The sequence below is a fragment of the Cherax quadricarinatus genome, chromosome 39, assembly GCF_038502225.1.
Source record: "Cherax quadricarinatus isolate ZL_2023a chromosome 39, ASM3850222v1, whole genome shotgun sequence".
NCBI lineage: Eukaryota > Metazoa > Arthropoda > Malacostraca > Decapoda > Parastacidae > Cherax > Cherax quadricarinatus.
Genome location: NC_091330.1, coordinates 32920017 through 32937423, shown reverse-complemented (window position 1 = coordinate 32937423; position 17407 = coordinate 32920017). Strand labels below are relative to the sequence as shown.

Below are 17407 nucleotides of genomic sequence, written 5' to 3'. Positions count from 1 at the left end.
TGTTCAAAGTAAAGTGAGGTATTTGTGTGTGTGTACTCACCTATTTGTACTCACCTATTTGTGGTTGCAGGGGTCGAGTCTTAGCTCCTGGCCCCGCCTCTTCATCGGTTGCTACTGGGCCCTCTCTCTCCCCGCTCCATGAGCTTTATCAAACCTCGTCTTAAAACTGTGTATGGTTCCTGCCTCCACTACGTCATTTTCTAGGCTATTCCACTGCCTTACAACTCTATGACTGAAGAAATACTTTCTAATATCTCTCTGACTCATTTCTGTCTTCAACTTCCAATTGTGGCCTCTTGTTTCTGTGTCCCCTCCCTGGAACATCCTGTCTTTGTCCACCTTGTCTATTCCACGCAGTATTTTATATGTCGTTATTATGTCTCCCCTGACCCTCCTGTCCTCCAGTGTCGTCAGGCCGATTTCCCTTAATCTTTCTTCATAGGACATTCCCCTTAGCTCTGGAACTAACCTTGTGGCAAACCTTTGTACTTTCTCTAGTTTCTTGACGTGTTTTATCAAGTGCGGGTTCCAAACAGGTGCTGCATACTCCAGTATGGGCCTGACATACACGGTGTACAGTGTCTTGAACGATTCCTTACTAAGGTATTGGAATGCTGTTCTCAGGTTTGCCAGGCGCCCATATGCTGCAGCAGTTATCTGATTGATGTGTGTGTGTGTGTGTGTGTGTGTGTGTGTGTGTGTGTGTGTGTGTGTGTGTGTGCGTGCGTATTAACTTCGTAATATGTAAAATTGTGACTAGTGAATTAATCGAAAAGTGGTTATAAGTTGTAAGTGTTGTGGTGACTTTTTCTGATGAAATAGTTAAAACGAGAAAAATTGTGGGTTATGAGTGAAAATTGTGAGGTGTTGGTGGGAGTGTGAAGGTTTGGGAGGGTTTGTGAGGGTTTGTGAGGGTTTGTGAGGGTGGGGAGAAGGAGAGAGAGAAGGTTACTTCGTGGGGAGTGACCTGAGATGAAATAGTTAAAACGAGAAAAATGTCTAGACTTAAGGAGAGTGAATCTTTTGTAAAGAAATTGTGGATTGTTTTGGGTATTAACGAAACAATGTGGAACTATTTGTGTTATCCTGAGTTAAGAGCGAAAATGTGTAATGTTTTCCCTATGTTGTATATGAAATGTGTAATTCTGAGATGGAGATGACGAAGAAGATCCAGAACAAAATGCATAGAATTTCTTCAAGAGAAAAATATGTTGATTTTAGTCAATGAATTGTACCTTTTTTCAATGAATTTTTTTTGTTGGATGTATATGAAATGCATTGTTGTATAATAAATAGTGTTATCCTGCATTTTAAGTTATTGTCTGCTCGACAAGATTCAGCCTGTGTGTGTGTGGTCATCACGTGATGTCACTGACATAGGGGGAAGTCGACAAGATTCAGCCTGTGTGTGTGTGGTCATCACGTGACGTCACTGACATAGGGGGAAGTCGACAAGATTCAGCCTGTGTGTGTGAGGTCATCACGTGACGTCACTGACATAGGGGGAAGTCGACAAGATTCAGCCTGTGTGTGTGAGGTCATCACGTGACGTCACTGACATAGGGGGAAGTCGACAAGATTCAGCCTGTGTGTGTGAGGTCATCACGTGACGTCACTGACATAGGGGGAAGTCAACAAGATTCAGCCTGTGTGTGTGAGGTCATCACGTGACGTCACTGACCGCCGAGTAAACACAGGTGGGGTGACGTCACACTTGTTTAGACCTGTAGTAAGAGAAAGTACCATGACTCATAGGAGGAGTTCATTTGAATGCTTACCCCCAGAGGGGAGAATCCAAAAACTTGATCCAAGGAGATGGAGTCTTTGTATTATCGAGAAAACCTTGATCCGAGGAGATGGAGTCTTTGTATTATCGAGAAAACCTTGATCCAAGGAGATCATAAGAAATTCGAACCCCCATACGGGGGAATCCAAGGAGATGGAGGAGAAATTTTGGGATGGGGGTGAAAGTGGGGAGAGGTGGAATCCAAAAAACTTGATCCGAGGAGATCATAAGAAAATGAAATTCAAAAAAAATTGGGATGGGGGTGAAAGTGGGAGTCCATTTTGAATGCTTACCCTCAGAGGAGGGGAATCCAAAAAACTTCATCCAAGGAAGTAGAGTCTTTGTATTATCGAGAAAATCTTGATCCGAGGAGATGGAGTCTTTGTATTATCGAGAAAACCTTGATCCAAGGAGATGGAAGAGGAATATTTATGGTGAAAGTGGGAGTCCATTTTGAATGCTTACCCCCAGAGGGGGGGAATCCAAAAAACTTCATCCAAGGAATTAGAGTCTTTGTATTATTGAGAAAAAAAAATTGGGATTGGGGTGAAAGTGGGGAGAGGGGAATCCAAAAAACTTGATCCGAGGAGATGGAGAGCACAAGAAAATGAAATTCAAAAAAAATTAAAAAAAAATCGGAAAAAATTCGGGGAGTGGGGGCGATCCGGACGACACTGCAGAAGGCACAGCAGAAGGCGCAGGCGGGCGCGACGGACGGGCGCGAGGGGCGGGCGTGGGGCGGGGTGCGGGGGCGGGCGGAGCGCGCGGGCCTGGGTGGGGGTCGTGGGTGGGGGGCGTCGGTGGGGGGTTGAGGGCGAGGTGGTCGAGGGCGAGGTGGTCGAGGGTGAGGTGGTCTCGAGGGCGAGGTCAAGGTCATTAGCATAAAGGTGTGAAAAGGAGTCCGCTCAGAGGAGACCGTACCGTGGGAGCCACTCTGTAGAAGGCCTTTTGGGAGGGGACCGTACCGTGGGGACTGCTCTGTAGAAGACCGCTCTGTAGAAATCAGCACTACTTCTATCCAAGTGTGAATAAGGTGGAGTACTGGAGGGGTAGCTCAGTCAATGCACACTGAGTCAGCAGAGAGAGCGAACTGAATTAATACAGTTAATCCCTACATGACATCAATTCGCCAAAGGGAAGAGGGAATAGTAGACTAAACTACCCTCCAAGGACATACCTTGTTTCAACTCTTAGCCAGCTGTTACCTACCTACATAACACATTACTCCAAATACATAAATATATATGTATACACATCATACCCAGTTATATTTCTAAACCAGATAATATTATAAACTAGTGGAGTCTTTAATTTAGCTAATATTAAAAAAAATCCCGAGTATAATATAAGTGGACAAAATATAAATTAATCTCATTATGACCTTGGTCATAACAGTGAACATTGTCCTCATCACTCTCAGGCCGTGTGGACCTGCTGAGCAGACGCTCCTGCTTAAGTTGGTTTTCCTGCGCAGTTTTCCTGTTTTGAGCAATCAAAATAGTGGACAGACATGGACGCCGGGTAAATACCGTCTGTGTGGAGCTGGTATGTGGTACCCTGAGCAGTTCTACAATGCAGGTACTTCTGCCAAGTATCATCCGTGATGTGAACGGCATTCCAAACGTAACAGTGAATGGAGTGTCGAGGATATTCATCAAGTTCAAGAGTGCTGGGTTTTACTCCAGCATAGTCGACGCGTTTCAAGAAAAGAGAATGACCGTTAATTCTGCAGTGAAGGTCTGCCTACATGACGTATCAAGCTATGTAACGTGGGTAAAGGTGAGAAATGTCCCCTTTGTGGCCTTGGAATATGATGATGTGGTGGTGTTCCGTAGATATGGCAAGATCCATTCGGCGGAGTTGAGAGTGTGGAAGGATGGGCCTTATATGGGGCTGCCAGAGGGATCTTTCACCTTGAAGATGACATTGATACAACCTATACCATCGTACGTTCTGATGGAAGAATTCAGAACCCAGGTTTGTGTATATTATGCAGGACAGTGCAGGACATGTAGGCTGTGTGGGTCTTACGACCATATGGCGGCCCAATGTCATCAACGGCAGGGAAGGAGAAAACAGGTGCCAACAACGGTGGAACAACAGCTGGGCTCTTTGGCACCTGGGACAGGTGAAGCTGCAGGCCAGGCATCTGGAAGTTGGAGTGAAGAAGTTGACAGAGCGGCGTCGGAGATGGGAGTATGCACCACGTTACCTGTGGGAACTGTGTCTGAGCGAACATCTATGGATGTGATTGTTGACAGGAGTGACTTGCAACAGTATGGTCTGTTGGACGAGGTCTTGAAAGACTTCCTGGGGGAGGTGGAAACCAGTCAGAAAGGGGAGAAGGACGGGAGGGCAATGGTGGGGGTAGTAGCTGCACAGGAGTGTGAGGACACCTTGTGCAACGAGAGTAAGGAGCACACGGTGGTGGTTGAGGTGCACCAGGAGGACATGGATGCTGAGGCACCGTGTGGAGAAGGAGGCTCACGTAAATGAGCAGCTGGGACGTCTGATATGGAAGATTCCTTAACGCCTGGGCAGAGATCAGGAAAGAAAACTTGGAAGAACGTGATAGATCTCCCGGAGAATGGTGGCACCAGTTCTGTGGCGCTGAAAGGGTCAAAGGAAAAGGGGGGGATCGGAGATCTGGATAGACCAGGTGCCAAACGTGGCTATAGTCAACAGCCAAGTCTTTCGAGCAATCTTCACAGGCGGCGGGGGAAGCCGCCTTTATTGTAATAATTCAAGGTGGTCACTATTAATGTTAACGCCCTGAGAGCTGAGGTTAAGAGAGTGTGGATGGATTGGCTTTTGAGGAGATTTGATGTGGATATTTGTTTCATACAGGAGCATAATTACAAGTTTGGATGTGAGTTGCGTTTGAAGGGATATAAGTTATATGTGAGAGGATTGGTGAGGTTAAAAAGGGGGAGGGGTTGCTGTGGCTGTGAAGGAAACCAGTCCCTTGCGTGTGTTGGGGTGGGAGGAGGGTGGGGGTGGGAGGGTGGTGCGGGTAGAGGGAGAGTGGAGTGAGACAAGGGTTTGTTTTATAGGAGTATACATGCCGGCGGATGGAAATGCAACATATTAAGGTAACTTTCGTGAGGGATGTTTTGCTTTTTTATTTGAGAGGATTTCCTTTAGTCACTGTGATAGGAGGAGATTGGAATTGTGTCATACGCCAGGGTGATGTGGAACCTAGGGGGCCGGGGTGTGTGTTGGGGTTTTTACGCAATGTGTTTGGGGATGTGGGCATTTTAGATGTAGTGGGGAGGGGTGGTTGGAGGGTTGAGTATACGTTTGTACGATGGGGTTATGCTGCATAACTGGATAGGCTCTATGCTACGGAGGTAATACGCGTTCTGGGAGTTACGACTTTCGATGTGGGGTTTTCTTACCACAGGGCAGTTATTGCGGATCTTGATTGGGAGGGTATGGTTAGGATACACACTGGTTATTGGAAATTAAATGCGAGACTCGTGAAGGGGGAGGGGGTGTGTGATGCTCTTGGGGATTGGTGGCACTCTTTTTGGGGATCAAGGGATGTGGGGTCGGGTGTCTTGGAATGGTGGGAGAAGCGAGCTAAGCAGGGTATTGCTGGATTCTTTAAAAATAGGCGACAGGAAGAGGCCAGGTGGAGGTATGGGTTACAGAATTATTTGGAATGTCAGATGAACGAGTGTTATGAGGAGGGAGGGGGGAGGCAGTACAGGACTGTGGAGCAACTTAGAGGTAGATTGGCGGAAATACATAATGACAGATTTGATGCGGTGCATGTGAGGGCAGGATTGGAGGCTGTATTGTGGGGGGATAAACCTTCAGGAAATGTTTTAAGACGTTTTAGGGTAGAGTGGGGAAGGTGATGGGGGATGTGCAGAGATGGTGGGGAGGTAATGAGTTAATTGAATGTGAAGATATGCTGAGGGTTGTTATTGGTCAAGGATGTGGTGCGACTTAAAGTGGGGCGTTTGGCATCATTGAATAGGAGGACGGAAATCCTGCAGGGCATATCGGTTGTATGATTGGGGGACGATGTGGGAGGACTTCCGAAGGCTCAAGTTAATACCTAGGGTACGGAAGTTAGTATACACATTCATGATGAGGATCCTAGCTTCAAAATCAGTTTTGAGTTTAATTGGTTTGGTGTGGGAACCGTCCTGCAGTCAGTGTGGCGAGCTGGAAACAGCATTTCATGCGGTTTTGGTTTATTTTTGTGAAGCATTAAGGGAGGTATGGATGTGGTTGGCGAGGGTTTTTCGTCTGCTGGGTGGGGGTAATGTAGAGACCCTGCAAGCTTTTAACATTAGAGGTGAAAGGGGTATCAAGGGAGGTAAAAAGGGCGATTATGTATGTGGTAGTAGATTTTCTGTAGATTTCCTGGTGAATGAGAGATGCTGGGGGTAGGATTCGAATTAAGGCAATTGCGGCGTGTATAGACAGGACTGCTGGTAAGAACAAACTTATTTATGGGAGTCGGTGGGGAGCTTGTTTTCCAGAGAACTACCGATACCTTACGGTCAGTCGTCTCCTGCGATTGGTGCAGTGATAACCATGTAGGGGACTGGTTTCCTTTGGTAGTCGGTTTTTCAAGGGTTTTAGGTGGTGGTGGTGTGTATGGGGATGGTTTTACCGAACGAGAGGGTGGATGGTATGGAGTGTATGGGATTATGGTAGGTTGATAATTTGTCTGATTTCAGTGTGTATGGTTTTTCTTCTGGTTATGAATGTATAATTCAAGGCCTTGTTAAAAAATTAGGAGGTTAATAATGCTAAGTTACATGCAGTATGCATGTCTAGAGATTGGTTGATTCCAATGTTATGTGTATGTTAACATCAGCGAGACCGTGTAATTGGTAGTTTTGTGGTGGCCATTATTTAGGCCTACTGAATGTGGTTTTTGGTATAATTACGAATAAACAGTGTTGTGCTGTTACTGTGTATAAGGTTTATAGATGATTTTTAAATATGGATTTACATAGCTTGTTTTCAATCACTTCGTGTAATGGTATAAAGTTTCGTTGCTGTTACAGGAATGGAACAAGTAAAACTGTGTTCAAGTGTGAATGGTTTTTGGTATGGAGGTGAATGTGTGTAAATGTAGTGTGTGGTGTGTGAAAGTAATGTTCTTAAAGATAAGAAAGCTCCCTGTGTCTGGCGTTGTTATGAGGAAATAAAGATGAGATGTAAGATACAATGGTGTCCAGGGTTAATTTATCATTATGGCAGAGTTCATGATAACAGATGAACAATTTAGTGGTTATTTAAAAAACTTTCATGGAGAGTAAAATTTTTGTTTTTTTAGGGAAATATTATATTGTAAATACTTTTTGGGTTGGTGAGACACTCCATTGTCAAAATAGTAATGTAACATCTGATAAACGTTAGTAAATGTTTGTATATATGCCAATCTGTTGGTGATACTAGTTTTTTTACTTTGTGGTGGAGGGGGGATATTTAATTAAGAAATTCTATGCCATGATCAATACTTCCAATTTTATTGGTAATCGTCACAAGTGTTGGAAATGTAAACTTAACATATTGTCTTATGTATGATTTTAAATAACATATAAATAAAAATTCTTTAGTGTTATGCGACACTTTGTTAAATATCTAATTTAGTATTTGTAGATGAATGGTTCTACAAACCTGTCAGACACTGCAACTTCTTGGGATCTTAATACTTGGGAATTCTTCGCTTGCCTAATTCTTGGGCACGACCTACTTCAACATTGAACAAATGTTACACGACCTATGACTGCTGCACCTCTCCTGCCATACGGTTTATAAGCTCCTTCTCAGCACGTATGCCGTATTCTATTCAAGATTGATGGACTGACCACATCGACTCAAGGTTGAGGGACTGATTACCTCATTCTCCTCCTGTTCTTCAAGATTCTCCTTTGTGGTAATAAATGGTATAAAATACCGACACAATGGAAATATAAACACAAATGCAGTATAACGTGATCCTTTATTGACAACGTTTCACCCACACAGTGGGCTTTCTCAAGTCACACACGGATCTGACTTGAGAAAGCCCACTGTGTGGGTGAAACGTTGTCAATTAAGGATCACGTTATACTGCATTTGTGTTTATATTTCCATTCTCCTTTGTATGGACTGATGAAGCCACTGTGTGGCGAAACGTTTCCTCAATAAAGATACCCAAGAGTTGCACATGTGTCTAATTTATCAACATTGATAGCTCTGGTATAAATACCGTCACTATTATGTAATGTATGCCGTGGAGGAGATAGTGGTATATGATTTATTATAGCATGTCTTTTAGTGAATTTTTGTAGTAGGATGACATATGTGGCCACAAAGCTCTTATCTGATGTTTACTTATGTATGATGAACATCCTAGGTGGCTCGAAGTGTTTATAGCGACTGTCGGAATGTTGCGCAATTCTTACGGTGTACTGTGCTTATGAATTCTATTTTGGATACCTGTTTGTTAAGGGATGGTGGTTTTCTATAGATTTACTTTTTATGTTGTAATATTACGTTTTAAATAAAATATAAAAAAAAATCCCTTACACCTCGACAGCAAGTCTTCAGCCAGACTCAGGGGATCATAGTGGACAGTTGGCCTGTCGATGATATCTTGGTGGCCACTGAGGGGCAAGCTGAAGTGAAGGGACCACGAGGCACAGTGAGAGCTAATGTAGTGGTCTTATGTCCCGGGCCATGGGCTGGACCACTCCTGGCCAAGCTGGATGTTCACATACCTCTCAAGTGAGTATTAGTACTAATAGTACCTGTGGTAATACCAGCAGTCATAGTATAAGCATACTAGTGAGTACTAGTACTAATAGTACCTGTAGTAGTACCAGCAGTCATACTAACCATACTAGTAGTAATAGTATAATGAATAAAAGACACAATATCATGTCTGTAAAAATACACACATAACCCGTCACATTCATTACATACATACATACGGACTCACAGGTAAGAACCCCTGGGGGCGAGGGGAAGTGGGGACAGTACGAAGGGTAGATGGTGAGAGGAATGTCTTGAGTCGAAGATAGAGTCGGGACTAAACCCAACCACTAAGCCTTGGAAGCAGTAACTAGTGACATGGTCCTTAGACAAATAGAGAAACTAAAACCTAACAAATCCCCAGGCCCTGATGAACTGTTTGCAAGGGTGTTAAAGGAATGTAAAGAGGAACTTAGCATATCTTTGGCTAATCTTTTTAACATATCACTACAAACTGGCATAGTGCCTGATAAGTGGAAAATGGCAAATGTAATACCTATTTACAAGGCAGGTGACAGGTCCTTAGCCTCGAACTATAGACCAATAAGCCTTACCTCCATAGTGGGAAAATTTATGGAATCAATAGGTGCCGAAGCAATTCGTAGCCATCTTGATAGGCACAGATTGATTAATGAATCTCAACGCGGTTTTACAAAGGGGCGTTCCTGTCTTACGAATTTACTAACTTTTTTCACTAAGGTGTTTGAGGAGGTAGATCATGGTAATGAATATGATATTGTGTATATGGATTTCAGTAAGGCTTTCGAGAAAGTTCCACACCAGAGACTATTGAAGAAACTTAAGGTACACGGAACAGGAGAAATTTTTTCCTGGGTAGAGGCATGGCTGACAAATAGGCAGCAGTGAGTTTGCATAAAAGGGGAGAAATTAGAATGGGTTCACGTCACAAGCGGTGTTCCTCAGGAGTCAGTGTTGGGCCCCTTGTTGTTCACAATTTACATAAACGACATAGATGAGGGAATAAATAACGACATAAGCAAATTTGCTGATGACACCAAAATAGGCCGTCCAATTTATTCTAATGAGGACACTAGAGCACTCCAGGATGATTTGAATAGACTGATGCAATGGTCGGAGAAGTGGCAGATGCATTTTAATATTGACAAATGCAAAGTTCTAAATGTTAGACAGGTAAATAACCATGCTACATATAAACTAAATAATGTAGATCTTAATACTACTGATTGGTAAAAGGATTTAGTAGTTCTGATTAGCAGTAACCTAAAACCAAAGACAACCGTGCATCAGTGTTCGCAATAAAGCTAACAGAATTCTTGGCTTCATATCTAGAAGTATAAATAATAGAAGTCCTTAGGTTGTTCTTCAACTCTGTATATCCTTGGTTAGGCCTCATTTAGACTATGCTGCTCAGTTCTGGTCACCGTATTACAGAATGGATATAAATTCTCTGGAAAACGTACAGAGGAGGATGACAAAGATGATCCCATGTATCAGAAATCTTCCCTATGAGGATAGACTAAGGGCCCTGAATCTGCACTCTCTAGAAAGGCGTAGAATTAGGGGGGATATGATCGAGGTGTATAAATGGAAAACAGGAATAAATAAAGGGGATGTAAATAGCGTGCTGAAAATTTCCAGCCAAGACAGGACTCGCAGCAATGGTTTCAGGTTGGAAAAATTCAGATTCAGGAAGGATATAGGAAAGCACTGGATTAGTAATAGAGTTGTGGATGAGTGGAACAAGCTCCCGAGTACAGTTATTCAGGCTTAAACGTTGTTTAGTTTTAAAAATAGGATAGATAAATACATGAGTGGGTGTTGGTGGGTGTGAGTTGAACCTGACTAGCTTGTGCTGCTGGGTCTGGTGCCGTGCTCCATCCTTGAGTGTAGGTGACCAGACTGGGTGGGTCATTGGGCTTATCCGGGGGGGGGGGATATGGACCTGCTCCGCATGGGTCAGTAGACCTGTTGCAGTGTTCCTTCTTTCTTATGTTCTTATGTTAACAGCAACACAAAAAGCAGGAGAACACTCAGTCTGCCTGGCCGCTTGCTGCATCTTGCATTCTTGATATTTATTGGCGGCTGGCAGAAGCTAGGGGGCGTGGTCAAGGGAGGCTTGTCCTTGATTGGTCAGGTGTCGTTGAAGTGTAAGTCAGGTGTTACTTCTCTTTTTCAGTGGTGGAGGCATTCTTATGTTGTGCAATTGTTGGGAGGAAACGATAAGTAGTCTTGTAATCCTGGGTCGAAATGCCGGGTCGGCCTGCAACGAGTCCAAGATCTGCATTAGTGTTGAGAAGGAGCAACAGGTGTATTTACGATTTGTAAACTTGACTGTTCTGTCGACTACATTCTGATACAAAGTGTCGACATTCATGGTGGGTTCTCGGTCAGGAGTCGTATAAAAAGTTATATCTTTCCAGTGTAGGTATTGATCTTGGCAGCGGTCTTTCCAGTGTAGGTATTGATCTAGGTAGGGGTCTCCTGTATCAATACGTCGAGTGAAGACTGGTGGAGTTTTTGTTGTCTTTGTTGGTGGTTGCAACATGGAAGGTTTCTTCAATGTTGGTGTCTCAGCTACGGAGTGTATAGAAGACTGTGGTGGAATCGTGGCTTCTGATTGGTCCGTTTGTGTAGTGGTGAGTGGAAGCGAGGAAATGCGATTGACGTCATCACGACGAGCCGATCGACGAATAGCAGGCTTGGTGGTGCCTTGGATGGTGTCAGGTGAGTGTTGATTGGAGGATTCAGAGGAGGTGTCGGCGTTATCAATTATTAATTCCTTCAAGTCATCTGGCGCTTCAAAACTGACGATCTTCGGGATTATTTTCAAAATCTCAGCTGATGGTGGACTTGCAGGGAAGTTAAATGATGGCATGTTGTTAAGTGCAAGAAGTTCATTAATAGTCGTGTTGAAAGAGCCAGGTTATTTGTATAGTGACATTATAATGTTAACACTCCGGCCGTCACTCACACAGGTACAATAACTTGACAGATAATTTCACTATTTTGCAAAAAGCGTAATGACATCACAGCTGAGATGATTCTCCACACCGCAATATTTCCACCTTTCCTTCAGAGTACAGGCACTGTACTGACCACCTCCAGGACTCAAGTCCGGCTAACCTGTTTCCCTGAATTTCTTCATAAATGTTACTTTCCTCACACTCCTATACCACGTTAAACCATAAAAGACACTTGCCTCCACTCGTCTCTAACATGCTCACAAAAACTAATTGGATGTTTAATTAGGCTTTTAGCACTCAAAACCACCTAGACCACTTCCCTCCATCCTCTACTAGGACGACTCAAACCCCTCCCTCACTTAACCACTGTTTCAGATGTCTTCTTATTCACACTTCTTCCATCCTCTCTAAATTTCCAAAACACCTGAACAATCTTCATATTTGTACTTCTCTACACAATATTCACACCATACATTGCTTTACTGCCTCCAGCCTCCACATGCTCCACTGCCTCCAGCCTCCACATGCTCCACTGCCTCCAGCCTCCACATGCTTCACTACACTCTGCTACATTCTCCTTTTGCCTCCATAGGTAAAGTTTGTCTCCACAGATGCCTCAATGCACCTCCATCATATTTTTTATTTTTTTTAACACATCAGCCGTTTCCCACCAAAGCAGAGTGACCCGACGAGAAAAAAAAACTTTCATCGTCATTCACTCCATCACTGTCTTGCCAGAGGCATGCCTACACTACAGATATATAAGTTCAACATTATCACCCGTCCTTCAGAGTGCAGACACTGTACTTACCACCACCAGGACTCAAGTCCGGCCTGCCGGTTTCCCTGAATCCCTTCATAAATGTTACCTTCCTCACACTCCACCTGCATCAAGTCAGAAAAAAACCACTTACCTCCACTCCCTTCTAACACGCTCGTGCATGCTTGCTGGAAGTCCAAGCCCTTCGCACACAAAACCTCCTTTACCTCCCTCCCTCCAACCTTTCCTAGGCCGTCCCCTATCCCGGCTTCCTTCCACTACAGGTTTATACACTCTCCAAGTTAGTCTATTTTGTTCCATCTTCTCTCAGTGTCCGAACAACTTCAACAATCCCTCCTCAGCCCTCACACCTCTTCCTAATTTCCAAACTATGAATTCTCTGCATTATATTCACACCACACATTGCCCTCAGACACATCTCCACTGCCTCCAGCCTTCTCCATGTTGCAATATTCACCACCCATGCTTTGGAATAACTATACTCTCGTGCATTCCCCTCTTTGCTTCCGTGGATAAAGTTCTTTGTCTCCACAGACTCATAAGTGCACACTCACTTTTTCTTCCTCATCAGTTCTATGACTTACCTCATCTTTCATCGACCCATCTGATGACACGTTCGCTCCAAAATATCTGAATACATTCACTTCCTCCATACTCTTTCTCTCCAATTTGATATCCAATCTTTCGTTACCTAATTTTTTTTGTTATCCTCATCACCTTACTCTTTCCTATATTCACTCTTAATTTCCTTCTTTTACACATCCTACCAAGCTCGTCCACCAACCTCTGCAACTTCTCTTCAGAATCTTCCAAAAGCACAGTGTCATCAGCACAGAGCAACTGTGACAACTCTCACTGTGTGTTAGACTTTATCTTTTAACCCCACACCTCTTGCCAACATCCGATCATTCACTTCTCTTACAACCCCATGTATAAATATATTAAACAACCACGGTGACATCACACATCCTTGTCTATGGCCTACTTTTACTGGGAAATAATCTCTCTCTCTCTCCTGCATACTTTACCTGAGCCTCATTATCCTCGTAAAAACTCTTCACTGCTTTCAGTAACCTACCTCCTATTCCATACATTTGTAACATCTGCCACATTGCGTCTCTATCGACCCTATAATACGCCTTTTCCAGAACCATAAATACAATAAAAAACCTCTTTACCCTTATCTAAATATTGTTCACTTATATGTTTCACTGCAAACACTTGGTCTACACATCCCCTACCTTTCCTAAAGCCTCCTTGTTCATCTTCTATGCTGCTCTCCATCTTACTCTTAATTTTTTCAATAATAACTCTACCATACACTTTACCAGGTATACTCAACAGACTTATTCCCCTGAAATTTTTGCACTCTCTCTTGTCTCCTTTGCTTTTATGCAAAGAAACTATGCATGCTCTCTGCCAATCTCTAGAAACCTTACCCTCTTCCATACATTAATTAAATAATAGCTCAAACTACTCCAAAACTATATCCCTACCTACTTTTAACATTTCTATCTCTATCCCCCAGCTGCCTTAACCCTTTACATTCTACCCAATGCCTCACGAACTTTCCCCACACTCACAACTGGTTCTTCCTCACTTCTACAATATGATATTCCTCCTTGCCCTATACACGAAATCACAGCCTTCCTGTCTTCATAAACATTTAACAATTCCTCAAAATATTCTCTCCATCTTCCCGATATCTCATTGTTCGCATCGCTATTGGGCCGTGCGGACAGGCTGCGCAGTAGCTCCTAATTCAACTGGTTTCTGCGCAGTTTTCAGTGTTCCAAGATGGCGGATCGTGCCGGCAGGAGGGTTAACACTGTGTGCATCGAGCTGATACGGGGATCATTAAGCACTGCTACGATGAATGTGCTCCTTCCAGCTATTATTAGGGATCTCTATGGCATCCCTAATGAGGAGCTGTATGGTGTTACCCTCAATGGGTTGAGAAGAGTCTTCGTGAAGTTTACGAGGGCCAGTTTCTACAGTAGTGTGGTGGCTGAGTACCAGGAACGACGGATGTGCCTTAACTCGATGGTGGAGGTGTGTATGCATGATGTGTCTACATACTACACATGGGTTCGGGTAAGGTATGTACCGTTTGAGGCGACGAAGTTTGGGATAGAGGACGTCTTCAGCAACTACGGTGTCGTTCATGAGGCTCGAGGAGGGGTATGGAGGGATGGCCCATATGAAGGCCTCCTGGAAGGTTCCTACACCCTCAAGATGACATTGAAGAGGCCTATACCTTCATATGTTCTGTTGACTGGAAACAGAACTCAGGTCTATGTGCATTACACGGGGCAAAGGAGGACGTGCCGTCTTTGTGACTCGTACGAGCACATGGTGGCGCAATGTGTACGTAGAGCTGCCCCAGGTGTGCCAACCCTTTTGGAGGAGGACCGACAGTTGAGTACGGTGGTGACGGCGAGGAATGGGACGGCTCTCTGGAGTGAGGAGGCGGAGAAGGAGGGGGACCTGTTGGGGACATGTGTCACACTCCCATTTCTGTCTTTGTCCCATCAATCCCAACTGCTTTACCCTCTTTCATTGTACCCACTATCTCACGCACCTCCCCCACACTCACAACTGGCTCTTCCTTACTCCTACAAGATGTTATACCTTCCTGGCCAATGCACGAAGTCACAGCTTCTTTATCTTCATCAACTTTCAACAGTTCCTCAAAACATTCCCTCTGTCTTCCCAGTACCTCTTCCCGCCAATCTAATAACTCTCCTCTTTTGCTTGTTAACTGTTAGATCCATTTGATAACTTTTAGATTCATAATGATAGTTATGTCAGTATGACCATGGCAGCGTAGTTAAGATAATGATAGTTATGTCAGTATGACCATGGCAGGGTAGTTAAGATAATGATAGTAAAGTAATTATGACCATGGTAGGGTGCTTATGATAATGATAGTTATATTAGTATGACCATGGCAGGGTGGTTACGATAATGATAGTTATATTAGTATGACCATGGCAGGGTGGTTAAGATAATGATAGTTATAAGTATAATTACTTCAGGGTAGAGAAGATCTCAGTGTTGTACTGGCGCATCCAGAACCCAGGCTTCACCACCACAACTTTTATTGACTTCCACGACCCAAGAGGACACTTCTATGGACTGCCGGAGCTCGAGTACCCTGGTCTCGTGAAGGTGAGTACCCTGGCCTCGTGTAGGTGAGTACCCTGGCCTCATGAAAGTGAGCACCCTGGCCTTGTGAAGGTGAGTTCCCTGGCCTCGTGATGATAAGTACCCTGGCCTCGTGAAGGTGAGTACCCTGGCCTCGTGAAAGTGAGTACCTTGGCATCGTGAAAGTGAGTACCCTGGCCTCATGAAAGTGAGTACCCTGGCCTTGTGAAGGTGAGTACCCTGGCCTCGTGAAAATGAGTACTCTGGCCTCATGAAGGTGAGTACCCTGGCCTCGTAAAAGTGAGTACCCTGGCCTCGTGAAAGTGAGTACCCTGGCCACGTGAAGGTGAGTACCCTGGCCGCGTGAAAGTGAGTACGCTGGCCTCGTGAAGGTGAGTATCTTGGCTTCGTGAAGGTGAGTATCCTAGCCTCGTGAAGGTGAGTGCCCTGGCCACGTGAAGGTGAGTGCCCTGGCCACGTGAAGGTGAGTACCCTGGTCTCGTGAAGGTGAGTATCCTGGCCTCGTGAAGGCGAGTACCTTGGTCTCGTGAAGGTGAGTACCATAGCCCCCTGAAGTTGAATACCCTGGCCTCGTGAAAATGAAGGCCATAGCGTTGTGAAGGTTAGTACCATGGCCTGAAATTGAATACCTTGGCCAAGTGAAGGTGAGTACCCTGACCAGGAGAAGGTGAGTACCCTGGTCACGTGAAGGTGAGTACCCTGGCCACGTGAAGGAGAGTACCCTGGTCTCGTGAAGATGAATACCATAGCCTCGTGAGTGTTAGTACCCTGGCCTCGTGACGGTGATAACCATGGCTTCGTGAAGGTGAATACCCTGGATCACACACACACACACAAACAACACACACACAAAAAAAATGGGTGGCCTTAGAGGACGGAAAACCAGAGATTTGGTAGACGAACCAGGGAGGAAAGACTGGGAGTTAGAGCTCCAAAAAAGGGAGGAAGAGTGGGGAAGGAAGATAGTAGAGCTTGGTAAGAAAATGGAGGAGCGGATAGCTGAAGAGTGCAGGAAGTGGGAAGTACAGGTCTTAGCAGCAGAAGCTAGGATACAGTGCTTAGAAGAGAAACTGCAAAGCCTGAAACAGATTAGAGAGACAAATGACAATTCAGATGTGACATCAGGAAATTCAAAGTCAGGCGCAGACAAGGGGATGGTAAGCAACAACGGAGACATGCCGTACACGAAGGCCCTATCAGACCCACGTGGGGCCAGGGAAAAGACGATGAGCACACTAAGATCAAACGACAGGTCCGAAGACAATGAAGGTATGCTATATGCAGAGATTCTAACAGCCAACTGCAGTAGCAAGGGACAGCTGGTCTGGAAAGACAGTTCACTGAGAATAGAAGTTTCAGATATGACAGGGACTGAAGGCAAGAACATGTCAATGGAAGGAAATAAAATGCCTCAGAGGAAGCAGATGGAGACTCAGTGGGAGGAGGAAAGGGCGAGGTCAGTTTTTGTGTACGGGCTCCAAGAAGCCAAGGGGGACAACTTTGAAGAAATAAAACAGGAGGAGAAAAAAATGATTGAAGGCATCATGAAAACAATAGGGGAGGGCGATATGACCCAGGTGACAAATTTTCAGAGAATTGGGTGGTTTACGAGTGGAAGGATACGGCCTGTCAGAGTAACTTTCAAGGAAGAATCAGTTCGAACCAGGATTCTGCAAGAGAAAGCAAGACTGAGGGACAAAGAGGGGTACCAGAGAGTATACCTCGACCGCGACAGAACACAAGAAGAAAGGACTACACTGAAAGAGAGGGTACAGAGATGCAAGGAGGAACGAGAAGCAACGAAAATGAGCAGGACCCAGACACAGGAGAAAGGGCAAACACACCCCACAGAATCTCCCACCAAAAGACTCCAACCGCGACATTCCCAACGCAACTGAGCAACCTATACTACAACCCACTCACTGTTCCCTCTGCCACCAACCCCCATATCACAAACCTCAC

General features: G+C 44.6%; 1 protein-coding gene across 8 annotated transcripts in view; it reads left to right on the top strand.

Moving 5' to 3' along the window:
• The window catches only part of LOC128696241 (peroxisomal sarcosine oxidase), a 184629-nt gene that overhangs the window by 92492 nt on the left and 74730 nt on the right, over positions 1 to 17407 (top strand). For all 8 annotated transcript variants that reach the window (XR_011392938.1, XR_011392937.1, XM_070092561.1 and 5 more), the window contains 2 exons: positions 8337 to 8524; positions 15316 to 15448. Coding sequence is in view for 6 of the 8 variants with exons in the window: in XM_070092561.1 (XP_069948662.1) it covers positions 8337 to 8524; positions 15316 to 15448 (321 nt within the window). In the remaining 2 variants the exon portion in view is untranslated. The remainder of the gene's footprint in view (positions 1 to 8336; positions 8525 to 15315; positions 15449 to 17407) is intronic.